This window comes from Lathyrus oleraceus, chromosome 3 (assembly GCF_024323335.1).
Source record: "Lathyrus oleraceus cultivar Zhongwan6 chromosome 3, CAAS_Psat_ZW6_1.0, whole genome shotgun sequence".
Classification (NCBI taxonomy): domain Eukaryota; kingdom Viridiplantae; phylum Streptophyta; class Magnoliopsida; order Fabales; family Fabaceae; genus Lathyrus; species Lathyrus oleraceus.
In genome coordinates this window covers 70,641,615-70,658,243 of record NC_066581.1, presented here as the reverse complement: position 1 = coordinate 70,658,243, position 16,629 = coordinate 70,641,615, and the positions used below count along the sequence as shown (strand labels likewise).

General features: G+C 32.9%; 1 protein-coding gene across 3 annotated transcripts; it reads left to right on the top strand.

The window, feature by feature from the left end:
- The first annotated feature begins 4,968 nt into the window (after nucleotides 1-4,968).
- On the top strand, nucleotides 4,969-13,587 carry LOC127132613 (serine carboxypeptidase-like 12). 3 transcript variants are annotated; one of them, XM_051061574.1, is made up of 13 exons: nucleotides 4,969-5,262; nucleotides 5,374-5,519; nucleotides 11,126-11,202; nucleotides 11,327-11,449; nucleotides 11,569-11,671; nucleotides 11,766-11,803; nucleotides 12,022-12,120; nucleotides 12,195-12,431; nucleotides 12,536-12,607; nucleotides 12,715-12,833; nucleotides 12,932-13,045; nucleotides 13,146-13,191; nucleotides 13,352-13,587. In XM_051061574.1, exons 1-13 carry the CDS (start codon nucleotides 5,123-5,125, stop codon nucleotides 13,433-13,435), a joined length of 1,398 nt encoding a protein of 465 aa, XP_050917531.1. In that variant the 5' UTR covers nucleotides 4,969-5,122; the 3' UTR covers nucleotides 13,436-13,587. The 3 variants fall into 3 exon arrangements, with proteins under 3 accessions (XP_050917531.1, XP_050917532.1, XP_050917533.1); XM_051061575.1 differs by lacking the exons at nucleotides 11,569-11,671; nucleotides 11,766-11,803; XM_051061576.1 differs by lacking the exons at nucleotides 11,569-11,671; nucleotides 11,766-11,803; nucleotides 12,022-12,120.
- Nucleotides 13,588-16,629: the final 3,042 nt, after the last annotated feature.

Sequence of the window (16,629 nt, the reverse complement as noted above, 5' to 3'; positions counted from 1 at the left end):
CGGGTTCATCCGTTCAAACACAAAAAATAATAACTTGTATATTCTTTTCTCATCCGTTCAATTCATGTTTGCACAATCAATATTTCATAAACAAATAACATTTCATACAACAAGTTGTGAAAAGGGCTCCCTAGGAGTACCTAGGACGTTTTGGGTGCCTAACACCTTCCCATTGCGTAATTAACCCCTTACCCAGATCTCTGATCTTTTCATTAGTTTTCTATGTGTAAAACTTCTTAGGTTTTTGTTCGCTTTTTAGCCATTCCTTTGGATAAATAAAAGTGCGGTGGCGACTCGATTCTTTGTATGCTTTGCTTTTGATTTAGTCAATAAATCATAAAGTGACGAATACACCGCTACAGATGGTATTTCATCTTGTCTTTGAGTTCTAGTCGAATGTAAATATATTTTGACAAGAAGGACATCATTACGTCCATATGTTAGTCAAAACGAAGTGGAATTTGTTGCCTCCTTAGGGGATGTTCGACACACCCATAACACATGGTCTAATGTCTTATTCAAATACTTTGGCTTTTTACCAACATACTTTTTTATTAGACCAATTATGACCTTATTTGCCGCCTCAACTTGACCATTTGCTTGAGCATATTATGGTGTAGAATTTAACAACTTAATCCCTACTTCAGAAGCAAATTCTTGCAGTTTTTTACTAGTAAATACCGACCCCTGATCAGTCGTTATGGTCTCAGGAATTCCAAACTTGTGAATAATGCGGCTTTGGATAAAATCTATCACCGCCACTTGGTCGACATTGACTAATGTTATCGCTTATATACACTTAGTAAAATAATATATGCTAACTAGGATATACCTTTGGCTTTTAGATGATGTTGGTCGAATTTCACCAACCAAATCTATAGCCCAACCTCTGAATGACCAAGGTGTTATAATCGAATACAATTTTCTTACAGGGACATGTTGAATTCTTGCATGTCTTTGGCACTCTTGGTATCCTTTGGCAAATTCGATACAATCTTTTAGAACTGTGGGCAATAAACTCTTTGTCAAAATAAAAGCCATTTCATTTTGTGGCTCAATTGGTTAGCACCACATGAACCACCATGAACACTAGATATTGCTAAGTATGCCTTGCTTTCACTAAGGCATTTGAGAAAGATACCCTCAAGAGTATTTTTGAACAATTTACTTCCCATGATGACATAGTTTAGAGCCTTATACTTGATCTTTCGATAAGTTGATCCTGTTGGATTATCTAAATAGTCAATTATCAGTTTTCACCAATCAGAATTCAACATATTGTTAATGGCAAAAAAATCGTCATTTTCAGGATCTATTCATAATCCTTCTCCCCCCTCCCCAAATTTTTCCATTGACAAATTCGAAGAGGACAAACTGGTCGAAATTATTTTAACTCAAACCTCGACCAGTTCTTCCAATTTTTCTTTTGACACTTTATAACCTGAGGCAATCCGTGTCAGATCGTTGGCCTCTTTATTTTCCATTCGAGGTACATGATGGATGTCAATGAAATTGAACCACTTAATTAGTCAATTCACGATGATAAAGTACATTAGTACGCTTTCCTTAATGCAGTTATACTCCTTTGTTATTTGCTTTATGACTAGCTCAAAGTCTCCTTTGATTTCAACTCCTTTTGCCCTCAAATCTGATAAGATTTCAAGACCAGCTATTAAAGCCTCGTATTCGGCTTCATTATTAGACCATGAACCTTAGATATTGAACTTAAACTTCATTGGAATGTCTTTTGGAGAGATTATTAGGACTCTAATACCAATCCCACTCTTGTGACTATAACCGTCGAAGTATAACTTCCAAGGTTTTAAATATAGATAACTCTGAGCCACCTTAATTATCGCATGATCGTCAATGAAATCGGCAACAATTTTTCCCTTTATGGCCTTTAAAGGCGCATAAGTCAGGGAATATTTTGTTAGAGCAAGAGCCCACATGCCAATTTGACTATGCAAAATTGGTTTGGACAACATATGTTTAATGACATTGAAATACGAAGAGACGTAAACATCAACCAGCTTTATATAATGTTTTAATTTTGTACAAGAGAAATACAAATATAGGCACAAATTTTCTATAAGGCTATACCTAGTCTCTGCATCATTCAACACTTGACTGAGGTAATAAATGGCTCGTCCAACACCATTATCATCCTCTTGAGCCAAGATGCTTCCTATGGTAGAGTCTGATGCAGAGATATACAGTCTCATGCACCTATCTCTAAAAGGAGGAGACAAGATCGAGGGGTACATAAGATATTCCTTGATCTTGTTAAAATCCCTTTGATGTTCTTGTTTCCATTCGAACCCTTCTTTCTTCAGCCGAAGTAACGGTAAAAATGCCAGCATCTTTCCGCTTAGGTTCGAAATGAACCTCCTCAAGAAGTTAATCTTCCCCAATAGAGATTGTATCTCTTTTTTGGTCTAAGGAGGTCGCATTTCCATAATGTTCTTGGTTTTATTCTGGTTGATTTTAATCCCTTTTTATGCACAATGAAATCGAAGAAATCTCCAGCATGCACACAGAAAGCACACTTGAGAAGATTCATTTTTAGGTTATACCTTCTCATCCTTTCGAATGATTGTCGAAGATGGTCTAGATGACCATTTCTCGACGCAGACTTAATGAATATATCATAAATATATACTTGCATGAAAGTATCAATATAATCATGAAAACTCAAATTCATTACCCTTTGCTATGTTGCAGCGGCGTCTTTCAAGCCAAAATGCATCATTATTCATTCATAAGTGCCCAAGGCTCTTGGACATCAAAAATCTGTCTTCGGTACATCTTCATCACCAATGAAAATTTGGTTATAGTCAGAATAACCATCAAACATACTAAGACATTCGAAACTCGTTGTTGAATCGACCAACATCTCTGCCACCGACATTGGGTATTTGTCTTTTGGGGTCGCGGTGTTCAGGCCTCTAAAATCTATGCAAACCCTTAATGTTCCATTCTTTTTTATTAGATGAACAATATTTTCCAGCCATTTGACATACCTGGCCATCTTGACGAGCTTACATGTTATAAGTCTTTCAATCTCCTCTTTAATGTTCGACTGGATTTTTGGCGCAAACCTTCTTGGCATTTTCTTGATCACCTTCTTACTATGCTTTACTGCCAGCTTCAACTCCATCAAATCGATGCTTAACCCGAGCATTTCGTCATAGTCCTAAGCAAAATAATATTTGTACTCCTGAAGTAGTTTGATTACTTCGATTCTTAGTTTTGGGTTGAGATTGGCGCTAATATATGTCGGCCTTTTACTCATCCCATCTCCCAGTTCAATTTCTTTTAAAGTATCTCACGCCTGCATATTTTTAGTTGTGGCGATTGGATCTTTTTCGAAACCTAGAGGTTCGTCATCATAGACACAGTCGAGCCTCTGAGTGTTTAAACCGCCAATTTCCCCATTCGCGGGTTGCGGCTTATTTGGTGGCTCATGTTCAAAGTCAACCCCTGGTCCAAAATCATAAATTTATATTTCATTGGCTTTGATAGCCACGTGTCAGACTTCGGCCTCTAAGGCCGCTTTTAGTCTATTTTCGGCTACATAAATCAAAATTGTTTTCAAAGTATTACGCTCAGACATAAACCTCTCTTTCATCTTCCCAACCAGTTGGTGGGATCCCAAACATTCCCCCATCTCCCATGCTTTCTCTGAACCATATAAATTCATGGGTAGGATGAAGTTTCAAAGAGTACAATGCCTCTTCGAAAGGCAAATACTATGACCCTACAGCAGTACAAGGTGCAATATTTGACAGGTTTTTGTCGATATTTAATATATAGACATGATTTATTTCTGCCTAATAGTAGCTCTGACCGTCCTCTATATTTTTTACAATCCCATCATTTAGCCATATAGAAACTCTTTGGTGAAGTGATGGTGGCACCGCTCTGATGCCATGGATCCACTCTCTCCCAGGAGTAAGTTGTAATTAGCCCTAAAGGATATGACCATGAAAATGATGGGTCTGGTTATCGAACATACTGTTAAGTCAACTTGAATCACCCCTAAAGTGTGTCCGGTTTTCCCCTCGTAATTTGGCAAAACCATGTTGTGGGGTCTTAAATGGGTATCATGCTTTCCGATCTTTTTCAAAAGAAAATAAGGCATCAGGTTGACTATTGCGCCTCCGTCAATCAACATCGAAATTCTTTTACAAAGTCTTCTGATACGTAAAATAAAATTTAAAAAATATTTAAAAAATAAAATAATAAATAAATTAAAAATATATAAGAAAAAAATTGATATTTTTTATAAAATATAGAGGTATTGGGATAAATATAATGATATGAAGTAAAATTTTCAAATAATCAAAGTAAGATAAGAAAGATAATGGATTTATTAGTAATTGATAACATTATATCCAAAGATCGAACAATAAAGTCTGGTTCAAATTACTAATAAAGTTTGATTCCAATTATCAGTAAGAATTATTACTAATAAGAAACAATCTCATTAAATGGACCTTGGTGGACCTTGAGTAAGGAATGAATTACAACTACTATATAAAGAAATAAAGAAATGATCATAAAGAAGAAAGAGATAAACAATTCACATAATAATCTATTGAAACTTTAGCGACTCCTTGATAAAGTTACACTAACATACTTTTCTAATACAAAATTATTGTGAGAAAGTTTTACACCCATTGTGATCATCTTCAAATAAATAAAAAAGTTAATATTTAGAATTACACGTGAGAATAAGAATATTAAATATTAAACATCAACAAAGTTGTACCAAATTACGTCTCTTTTAGTTGGATTATTACTCCAATAAATAAATATTGACTTATCCTTTTCATTTGACATTAATCACAAACGTGTATGGGGCTGGGCGACTAGGCCGACCGGCCGGCCATTATTATATTGACTCAAAAGCATATACTCCTATTTCATAATAATATACTGACAAATACGCATCATCATTTTGTATTTTGGGTTCATTTTTATTGTGACACATAGATGAAAAGTAGTTTATTCAACGTTGTTTTTTCCAACGTTAACAAGACAAATTCAGAATAACATTGTATTCAAAACCTTGGTAGAAATTCTCAAACAGAAAAGAGAGTAGAACTGAACATTAAAAATGGCAAAGTCTAATACAAGTCTTCTTCATCTTCTTTTATTGTTATTATCAAATATTTCATTCCAAGTTGCTACATGTGGTTCCATAGTAAAGTTTCTTCCTGGATTCAATGGACCTCTTCCTTTTGTTCTTGAAACTGGGTCAGTTTTATTTACTTACCTACATATACTTCATGGATTTTATGTGTTTTTGTTGTTGTTATTAATCTATGGTATTAAAATAGTTATTTCATAATAATATTTGTTGATAAGATATGTGGGAGTGGGAGAAAAAGAGGATGTGCAAGTGTTTTACTATTTCATTGAATCAGAGAACAATCCAAAGGAAGATCCTCTCATGCTTTGGCTCACTGGTGGACCTGGCTGCTCTGCTTTGTCTGGCCTTGTCTTTGAAATTGGTACTTGCAACTTTACTTTTGGATACTCTTACAATAATTATACTACAAATTAAGCCACTTAATATAAACTGCATAAAATGCTCACCTAAATTGAACGTTACTATAGAAAACAACCAAGTAGTTTAGTTTAATATATAAAATGATTGAGCCTTCAAACACCGGGTCATTATATCTAAAAATGATATTGAGAGTTGTAGTGATTAAACTCATCCACTCATTCTCTCTTGTAAGATCTCTAAAGAAGTGATATCTAACATCTATGTGTTTGTATCTACCATGCATAATTGTATTTTTTTTTTTGGCAAATTTATAGAAGAGTTATTGTCATAGATATCAAATTTTGTTTTCTTTATAGATATCACATTTGCATCCGTTCATCATTTTCTATGTAGATAAGATCATCAACGTATAGGTTGACAATACAAATTTTGCATCCTTTTGTTTTAGAAATAATGTGTGTTTATGTCGACATTTATCAAACTTCTCATGATAGAATAAGTCAATACAAGACTCTTTTTTGCTTGTACACTTTGTTTCTCTCCTCCATCTTACATCAAAGAGGTTGATTAACATCCATATTTTCAACCAATTCATCATGAAGGAAAGAACTTTTCACATCAAACTGATACACATTCTAATTCTTCTAGATTGGCAATGCTAATATGGTTTATCATAGTCAATTCCATGTTGTTTAGAATAACCTTTCTTGGTTCTTTTCATTCTCTACATTTTATTTATACTTGGTTTTATAAATTCATTTCACACGAATCTTCTTTCTTCCTATGGAAAAATGTGTCAACTCCCTTGAACTATTTCTTTCAATGAATTCTATTTTTTATCCATAGCTTCCCTCTAAACAACAAGCTTAGTAGATTATATATATATTATATATATATATATATATATATATATATATATATATATATATATATATATATATATATATATATATATATATATATATATATATATATATATTATATATATATATATATATATATATATATATATATATATATATATATATATATATATATATATATATATATATATATATATATATATATATATATATATATATATATATATATATATATATATATATATATATATATATATATCCTTTACCTGGGTGTCCTCCAACCTCTACCCCCATTTCTCCTCATCTTGATGGAGGGACTGTAGCAAATGTTTGCTCTCATTATAAGCCTTTGTCTGTTCCTAAAACCACGCCTCTAGTTCGCCAACAACGTTGTCATACCTTCCCTGTTCGACATCCTAAACCATTATCACCCTTAGTAAAAGGGTATCTTTCATATTCATAATGACCGAAGAGGATTGTGAATAAAGGGCACAATACTCAGCATGAAACTCCTTTGAAAAAGGGAGCTGTGAACTTTTGAAACAGAGGAGGTCAAGACTCACATCGTTCCACCAGGGCGTACAATTTTGCCTCATGTAAGCTCCGTCCCCCAACCAACAAAATAAGGGGATCCCTCTCATAGCCTTTGATCCTTAGTCTCTGGTAACTCTAAGGTTGATGCCTCAGCCGCCCTCTTCTTCCCCCAAAGGATAAAACCTTTGAGTGGCTTTTTGGACTATTGGCACCTGAATTGGCGGATTTGATCTTCTCCTATCTCTTATTGCGTTCTTCGGTCAAGGTCTTTGCCATTTGGTTTACATAAATAAAACATAGGTCCTCAAATAAATATAAGGGCCCATAGACAAAGAGAAAATAAAACCAGTTTACCTATATAGGTGGCAAGGTGCCCGTACACCTCCCCGCCACAGATTAATTATTTCCCAACAATCCATTACTTCGAATTGCCATAGGAAGAGAACGAGCATTCTCTCCTCAATGGACATGAAATCTCAATCGTAATCTATAACTATCGCCAGGTCATCCGCCCAAGATAACAGAAAAATGCGGCGTCATCAGTATCCAACATTCTAAGATAATCCTCTCGCCCTCTTACCTGAACAAACATATTTTTCCAATATTTATAGTTATTATAGTGAGAGGTAAAAAGATCTTCTCTCGATCAGTTTCTCAGGGTTACCTAGCTACCTTTCGTTGGTTTGGTAACAAAGAAGGAGAAAAAGAGCCATAACGTAGCCCCAGCTGTTCGGAAACAGTTGAGAGGGAGCAACATTAAGGACCCTGAGAATATCTATGGAAAAATCAGAAAGGGGAAAAAGGACCCCATGTCCTTAATAAAGGGAGGGTAAAAGTAAAAATACGACAAAGGGGGGTTAGAGGAGACCGGCGAGGTCACTCTCTTTGTTGGTAGACAAATCTCCAGGATGACCTGATCTTTATCTCTAGAGGAAGAGACATCCACTCCCGACCTAAAGGCATGTATATGTTCCTCATAAATATAAGTGGAGACAAAGTCACCAATGCCTTTGGAAACGACGGAGGAGGAAGAAATTTTGTTCCTGAGAAAATAGTAGAACAAAAAGGATTCACCACCACCGTCGCGATCACCAGAAATGACCTACCTATCTAGAAATCTTATTCCTAGCACACATGCATCCTTTCCAAACAGATCTCCTAAAAATATATTACAATAGATTAGGAAATATGAAGAAATTCGTACCTGAGAAGAAGTTGAGAGCTTCACAAGGATGACGAGAGGAAATGGCTCGGGTGAAATTGTAGAAAATAAGATAAAATGCGAAAGGGAAAACCCTTTTATAGGACAAATCTATGAGTCCTCTCAGGATTTTATGAAACTTTTCACGCTACTTACATGTGACGTTAACGTTTAATTTTTCAAAGAATAGGCCACCATTGATGAAATTAAATGAAGGAAAACACCTTTGTAAGGTGATTGATTGATATCTCGGGCTGACACACCTAAATTAAGTAGGGGATACTTGGAAGTTGACTCATCAGGCATGAATTATAACCGAAGTACCCGCCTGTTACTTCTCACGCCTTCAGCTGAGGGAGTCGCCTTTCGTTAAAGGACTCACCAATAAAAGAGACCGTTCTTCAGTCGAGGGAACCGTCATTAGAGCGAGGGGAGCATTCTGAAGAAGGTATAGTAGTTTTTAAACATTTCTCCCTTAACGAAAAGCCCTCATGCTTAAGGGATCGTGTAGTATTATATTTGTTAAAATCCAAGACTAGGGCACCCTAGCCCCACAACTGTGCCGCCTAGGAAGGATCTAAGGGACTCGTCCGAGGGGCTCCTCAAATGTGGGAGTCAAGTAATAGGAAGTCTCCACTGACTCCTAGAAGATAGGTGGTCAATAATTTTCCCTTGTAAAAGGGGAACGATTAAGACCATGTAAACGGATAAAAAGCATAGGTTATAGAGACCTTTATAAATACATCATCCCTCAAGGGGACAAAGGACAAACTCCAAGTCATACCCATCTTCTACTACCTAAAAGAGCATTATGCTCCCTATAACAATAACACATGATTATTATGACCACCTGCCTACAATCAAGCAACACCAGTCACCAACAAGGTCTCTCACCTCATGTGAGTTGGTCCCCTAAACAACCTTAAAAACCACCACACATGGATTCTCTCCACCATGAGTAAGCCCTCACCATCAAAATATGTTATACACCTACTGAGGCCTCTGAGTCTCCCTGCCCTTGCAGAGGGAATATGCAAACATGTACTTTTTGACCAGTACAATCTTTTGAATGTGTGAGATTTAATTTCCGAATGGCTCTCAAGAGGCATGTTTAGGAATAACATCCCTATGTTGTTTTCGAGTCACACATTTGAGCAAATTTCTTCAAGCTCCCTCAATGCAAGAAATCCCTTGACCATATCCTTCTTCACAAAAATGTTCAAACCTTTTAAACTCAAATGACCATATCTGCAATGTCATAGATAACTATTGTTCTCCTTGGTCATTTGAAAGAATATTGGAATTACAGTTAGGAAACACATACATTCTATTGGAGGAAATTTGTATGGACATAATCAAGTCTTTTTCTTCATGGAAAACCTTACAAGGGTCATTGTGAAACACAATGGTAAGTTCATTTTGTTGTAGTTGGCCAATATGCAAAAGATTATTCCTTAACCTTGACAGGTAATACACATCAGCGATGACTTAAACTATTCCTCATTTGCTCAACTTTAGTTTCTCTTTTCCCATGACTAACATCTTGAAGTCATCTTCAAGTTTCCCTAATTCTATAAAAGTGACATGAAAGTTAAACAATCATTCCTTAATTCCTATCATGTGATTGATACATCTAAAATCAAGGAACAAAACCAATTTAGAGTTGGTGCTTACATGATATCAATTCATATGTATCAATTATTCAACATCATAAAATAAAATAAAAAATAGCATTTTTCTCTCAACTAAGACACTCATTCTTATAGTGTCACAACTTGTGACTCTTTAAGCATTCCATAGATTCCTTAGTTTTCGTACATCTCCCACACCATATTGATTTTGCACAAACTCTATAACTCTCGTAAGCTCTATCATAATGAGACATCTTGAAAATCTTCTTTACATCTTGTGTTTGTATGAGCCTTCATTCTCTCTTTTTTTAGGAGCTGATTTCTCTAAAAGTTATCAACATGGAAGATAATAACATCTTATATTCTTCTATGTACCACAAACCATAGTTTAATTTTGGAGTCATGAACCTTAATTTTTTTTAATAATGAAGACCTCACATATGTCATCCCTATGAGCAGTCATCTTGTTGGCAATTGCAACCGTTCTTGCAAATTAATCTACAAAAGCTTCAACTCTATTCATGCTAAGAATCCCAAATTTTCTAAGAAGATCTAGAAATTGAGCACTCTTAATCTTAATGGAACCATAATACTTCTTGCGAATGGATTCTCAAATGCCATTTACTGTGTTACACACCTAAATTGTTTCTTAGATATATCGATCAATGGATTGAAATAGATGATTATTCACATTTGAATATTTGAATTTTCTATGATTTGTTGCCTTAACTTGCTCAAGAGTAGCATTTGAAGGAGCAACAATTACTCATCTTCGATCTAGCTTCAATATTTCTTAGAACGTAGCAAGTTCTCCATTAATTCAGACCAATGAATGTAGAATCCATCAAACTTTTGAATTAATGGTGGTGTGAAATAAGAGTAGTCCACATATTCTTGATGACTAGTAACTAAACCAACAATTTGCAACCAACTTTTAACTAAAAAAAAGATTATGTTTTGTTTAAGAGTAACTACCAAGACCCAGCGTCAGCTCTTGGTAAAAATTGTGAGGTAACGTGTGTAATCAAGTTAAGTAGGACAAAGTACACAACATGTATATATAACATGTCATAAAAATTAAAAAATAATGAAAACTTAAGACTTACTTGCATTACAAGTAACTAGGCTAAACCAAAATTATTCCACTTGACAAACATCTAATTTTATCATAAAATACAAAATAAAAATTAAATGAAAATATGTTGTAAGAGTTGTCTTAGATCTAACATAACAACTAAAAACACAATAAGTAGTTAGATAGTTATTCAAAACAAATGAAATTTGAGATGTTGCATTAAAGGTCTACTTGGATTTAAAAAGGAGAAATACAATGGGAGAGTTATTTAAAACAAATGAAACTTGAGATGTTGCATTATAGGTCCACTTGAATTTAGAAAAGAGGAATACAATGGGAGTTTGCCTAATCTGATCTTGAAGCCACATTCATGGACAAAGGTTAGGGATTATCATTTCATTGTGTTTTGTTGGTTAATTTTAACTTTTTGGCTTTATCATTTTTATTCATCTGATCCATTTGAATTAAATATTTATTTATTAGCATTTAAATTTTTTCGTATAGGTGAGTAGCATTATATTCGTAGATTTGCCCGTATACACAGGTTTCACATATGCAACAACAAATTCTGGGTCAGATCGAAGTGACTCGTTACTAGTTGATCAAGCTCATCAATTTCTCAAAAAGGTATTCAAAAATTCCTATTGTTTTTCTTTTACAATAATAACTTTTTTCTTTGTTTTTTAAATTCTATTTAGGATAATGGTCAACAAAATAACAAAAGTTATATTATAAATATTTTGTAGTGGTTGGTTGATCATCAAAAATTTCAATCAAATGAAATTTATATTGGTGGTGATTCATACTCTGGCATTCCTCTTCCAGTAATTGTCCATAAAATTGTAGAAGGTACAAAACTCATGGCTCAATTATGCATTGTATAGTACCATGAAGTTGAAATTTTAAAAGAAGATTAATTATTCACAAATTCTCTTGTTTGTAGAAAATGAACAAGGTGTCCAACCTTGGATTAATCTCCAGGTTAGCATCTTATTAATTTAGGAATTACTCTTTAAAAAATACAAGTATTTAAATTATGTTCTAAAAATGTGGAAAATATAAATAATTATAAGAAACTAATAAAGAACTGATACAAATGTGAATATAAATAGAAACTATTTGAATTTAATTATTATTTTTTTAATCTAATAATCTCATTATCAAATAATTTTTAGGATAACTATGAATTTTTTTTCCAGGGATACTTGTTGGGGAATGCTGTAACAACCGAAAAGGAAAAAAACTATGCAATCCCTTTCGCCCATGGAATGGGACTCATATCTGATGAACTATACAATGTAATCTAAAAAAATCAAATTATAATTTTTTTATTGAGATATATGTTAACTAACTTATTTATAATATTTTGTAGTCACTCCAAATAAATTGCAATGGAGAGTATATAAATGTAGAGACCACAAATGTTTTATGTTCTAGAGATATCAAATCATATGACAAATGTACATCAGGACTTAATAAAGCTCACATTTTAGACCCATTATGTGAGTGGCGTGATGATACTGAATTTTTTTTGAGAAGATCTCTGATTAAGAAATATCCCTCCAATTTCCTCAGTACAAATCTCAGATTGCCTCCCTTATATTGTAGAGTAATGTTTCTTTTCCATATGTTTATAAAATTCAATGATAATATTACTATATTAATATCAAAATACTTTTTTTAACTTGTTTTTTTTTTCCTTTTCACCCTTAGAGTTATCCATATTTTCTTTGCGGTTTTTGGGCCAATGATGATAATGTTCGCAAAGCATTGCACATACGTAAGGTATATAGTTTATACATATAACTGAAAGTTATAATTCCTTATATTGACCATCTATTTATTGTATATTTGTGACAAAATTTCACACACATTCGAATACTTGGTTGCAGGGTAGTATTCAAAAATGGCATCGGTGTTCCTATAATATACCTCATAAGAGAGATATCTTTAACAGTTATGATTATCATGTAAATCTCAGTAGAAAAGGCATTCGTTCACTGATTTACAGGTAAATAGTATTCTTCTATGTTTATGTATTGCATGAGATGAAAATATATAGTTTTATAACTTTTTTATGGGAAATAGATCTAATATTTTTTTAAACAGCGGTGATCATGACATGTCAGTTCCATTCTTAGCAACACAAGCATGGATTAGATCTTTAAACTATTCCATTGTTGATGATTGGAGACAGTGGCATACCGATGATCAAGTTGCAGGGTATATTCATATAACTATAACTAATTATATATAAGAGTTAAATATAGTTGATTTAAGAATAAATTGAATTAATATTTGTTTTAAATTTCTACATATATAGATACACAAGGACTTACTCTAATCAAATGACATTTGCAACTGTGAAGGTAATCCTCTTGTTTCTTAATTGTGGTTATGTTTTACTCTTTGTTACAAATGTTTATGTTATAGGCTCTAATTGATATATTTATCCATACAAATTTTTAATCATGCATTATGAATAGTTATTAGTTTCTTTACTTAATTATTGATTGATCAAATTTTCAGGGTGGCGGACACACAGCTCCGGAGTTCCGACCTAAAGAATGTTTTGACATGTTTAGTAGGTGGATATCAAAGAGGGATTTATAGAAATAAATCAAAGTAAACTTGCAAAGAAATATATATCACTTGGAATGACACAGTATATATGTTGGTTTTTGTCTTTTATAACAACAAACCATAAACATGTAGATCTTTTTTTAAAGATAATTGTTAAGTGTTAATCCACAAACCATCGATACCATAGGTTTTTAAGTATGTATGTTTAGTGGCTCAAAACTAACTAAGTTAGTTATTTATTTTGGCTGGATATATATATATATATATATATATATATATATATATATATATATATATATATATATATATATATATATATATATATATATATATATATATATATATATATATATATATATATATATATATATATATATATATATATATATATATATATATATATATATATATATATATATATATATATATATTTGGTGTATACTTATCTTTTCAATTGAATTCCATGACATTTCATATTTTATCACGTGTTTATGATCTTGATAGCATCATAAGTAGGGGTGGTAAACGGGCATGCCTGCCCCATTTATACCCGTAAAAGCCAGTAAAAAAATGGGACGGACATAGTTGAGGATGCAAGCTTAAAACCTAGGTCCATCTTGCAAAAAAAGTGAGGGCGAGACGGGGAAAGTCAACGGGCACTGCACCTTTTAAGTCTAAAAACACAAAAATTCATATAAATGTGTGTGCCCGCAAAAAAAATGGGACGAGGCGGGACACACACATTAAATGGTGAGAGTCTAAACCCTTGGCCCTTCCCGCACTAAAGTGCGGTCTAAATAGGCATGCTCAATGAGTAAGACTCGTTTTTCCACCCCTAATCATAAGAAACAAAAATTGCACTAACAATTGGCATAAAAAGTCCGGTTTGATACAAGGGAAATTGATTTTGATATTGTAGTACCCTAATAAGAAATAAAAAAGTTGCACTAACAATTGGCCTAAAAATCCTGGTTTGATACCAGGGAAATTGATTTTGATAATGTAGTACCCCAATTCTGTCTGGACAATAAAAATCGATTTCTTGATTTTTTTTATAATTTTTTAAATTACATTCAATAACCTCAAAAATTAAAAAAAAAACATTTAAATTTAGTCTTTCATTCTTCATTTATCACCGGTCTTACCATTGTTTTTAATTTAATCCAAAAATCCAAAAAAAAAAAGTCATGCATTTAGGGTTTAAGTGTTTTCTAATAAATTGTCAAAATAAAATAAAAAATCAAAATAAAAGCAAAGTCTAAATGAAAATATATTTAATCATGATCAAAGACTAATTAAGGATTTACCAAGGTTAATTTTCAACATTAACCAAGGAATCTTTCTCTTTCTCTTTAGGGTTAGTCGTTTTTTACTTTCATATTTACTCTCATTTTGTCTCGTCATTTTGGTGATAGATTTGTTGTCTTGCATGATGAATTTTGGATGACTTAGGGACCAAGTTTTGAAAGTCCTTTTACCTCCCCCAAACCTTCATTTTCCCCCTCCAATCACTATCTCAAAACCCTTGCAAAGTTTGTTAGCACCTCATTCAAAATTCTAGTATTTCACTATAAAGAGTGACCATTTTGTGAGAAAAAGTAAGCTTTTTTAGAGTAAAGAAGTGCTGAAAAATTTTAGATAGAAAGAAAGACTTTTTTATTGTGAGAGTTGGATGAAGAATTTATTTATTGGTCTTGCATAACACCAACATCCTCCATCTCCAAAGGCTTCATTATTGGTAACCTCATTTTCCACATCTTGCATTTTAAATCTTTTATGTGTTTTTGAGTGTTTGTTCTGATATGTTTCTATACTATTAAATATGTTAATTTTTTGTTATATATGTTATTTATTTGAGTTAAAATTTTAAACACTTCATAGCTACATGCTTAGGATGATAACTAATGGTATATAATGATCATAACTCCTAAAACTCACGGTGTACTGCCCGTGAAAATAAGTTTCATAACTTTTCTGTTTCATTATTTTATTTTTGGTATTAGCTATATCTCTTTGTTATCTTTCATTTTCTGCTGGTCTCACCTCAATAGGAGTTGTGAAACTCAAGATATGATTAAATTATCGAACATATGTCACTATGTAAGTGTGCAATTATTGTGTGTATGATGTTTGTGTTCTGCTCGTGGTAATAAATAATATATCTTTTTTGTTTTATTTATTATTTAAACTAGATATGCATTTTTGTTAGTTTTCATTTGACGTTGGTCCCATCTCAATAGGAGTTATGAAACCCATATATGATCAAATTACCGAACATATGTCATGATGTATGTGTGTTATTTTTGTATGTATCATGTTTGTGTTTTGTCCGTGGTAATATCTAATATATCTTTGTTGTTTCATTTGTTATTGAAACTAGATAGCTTTTTTGTTAGCTTTCATTTGTCACTGGTCCCACCTCAATAGGAATTACGAAATTCAAGATATGAATGAATCATGTAATTTAACAACTCGTTTCATTTAAAATATGTTTAAAGTCAAATCGGATTAAAAAGGAAATAATTGGATGCACATACTTTTATTCTCGAGAAGGCGAACGCAAGATGAACATCTTGGTTAAGTTTGAATACTCGTATTTCTTCTAAAAATAGCAATCAACAAGCTTCTTTTTCTTTCCACCGGATTAAAAAGGGAATACTTGGATGCACATCATTTTATCCTCGATTAAGCGAACGCAAGATAAACGTCTTGTTTAAGTTCAAACACTAATCTTCCACATAAAAATAACGATAATAAAAAAACTTTCTTTTTTTCTCGTCAGATTAAAAAAGGAATAACTGGATGCACATCCTTTTATCCTCGAATAAGCTAATGCAAGACGAACATCTTGTGTAAGTTCAAACACTCGTCTTCCGCATAAAAATCATAACAACCAACATTCTTTATTTTTTTCCAGATTAAAAAGGAATAACTAAATGCACGTCCTTTTATCCTCGAGTAAGCGAGCGCAAGACGAAAGTCTTTTTAAGTTCGAATACTTGTCTTCCTCCTAAAAACAATCAAAACCAACCAACAAAAAATGTTTTTTTCCTCTCTAACACGATTTACAAACAACGCTTTCATTCTGCTCTAATGCGACCAACAAGAAAAGTTTTTCTACTCGAACGCGATCAAAACATTTTTCTTTAAAATCAATCAATAAATAATATTTTTCTACCCAGAACTACGTAGCTTTGAACTTCCCATCACACTTGGGGATACGT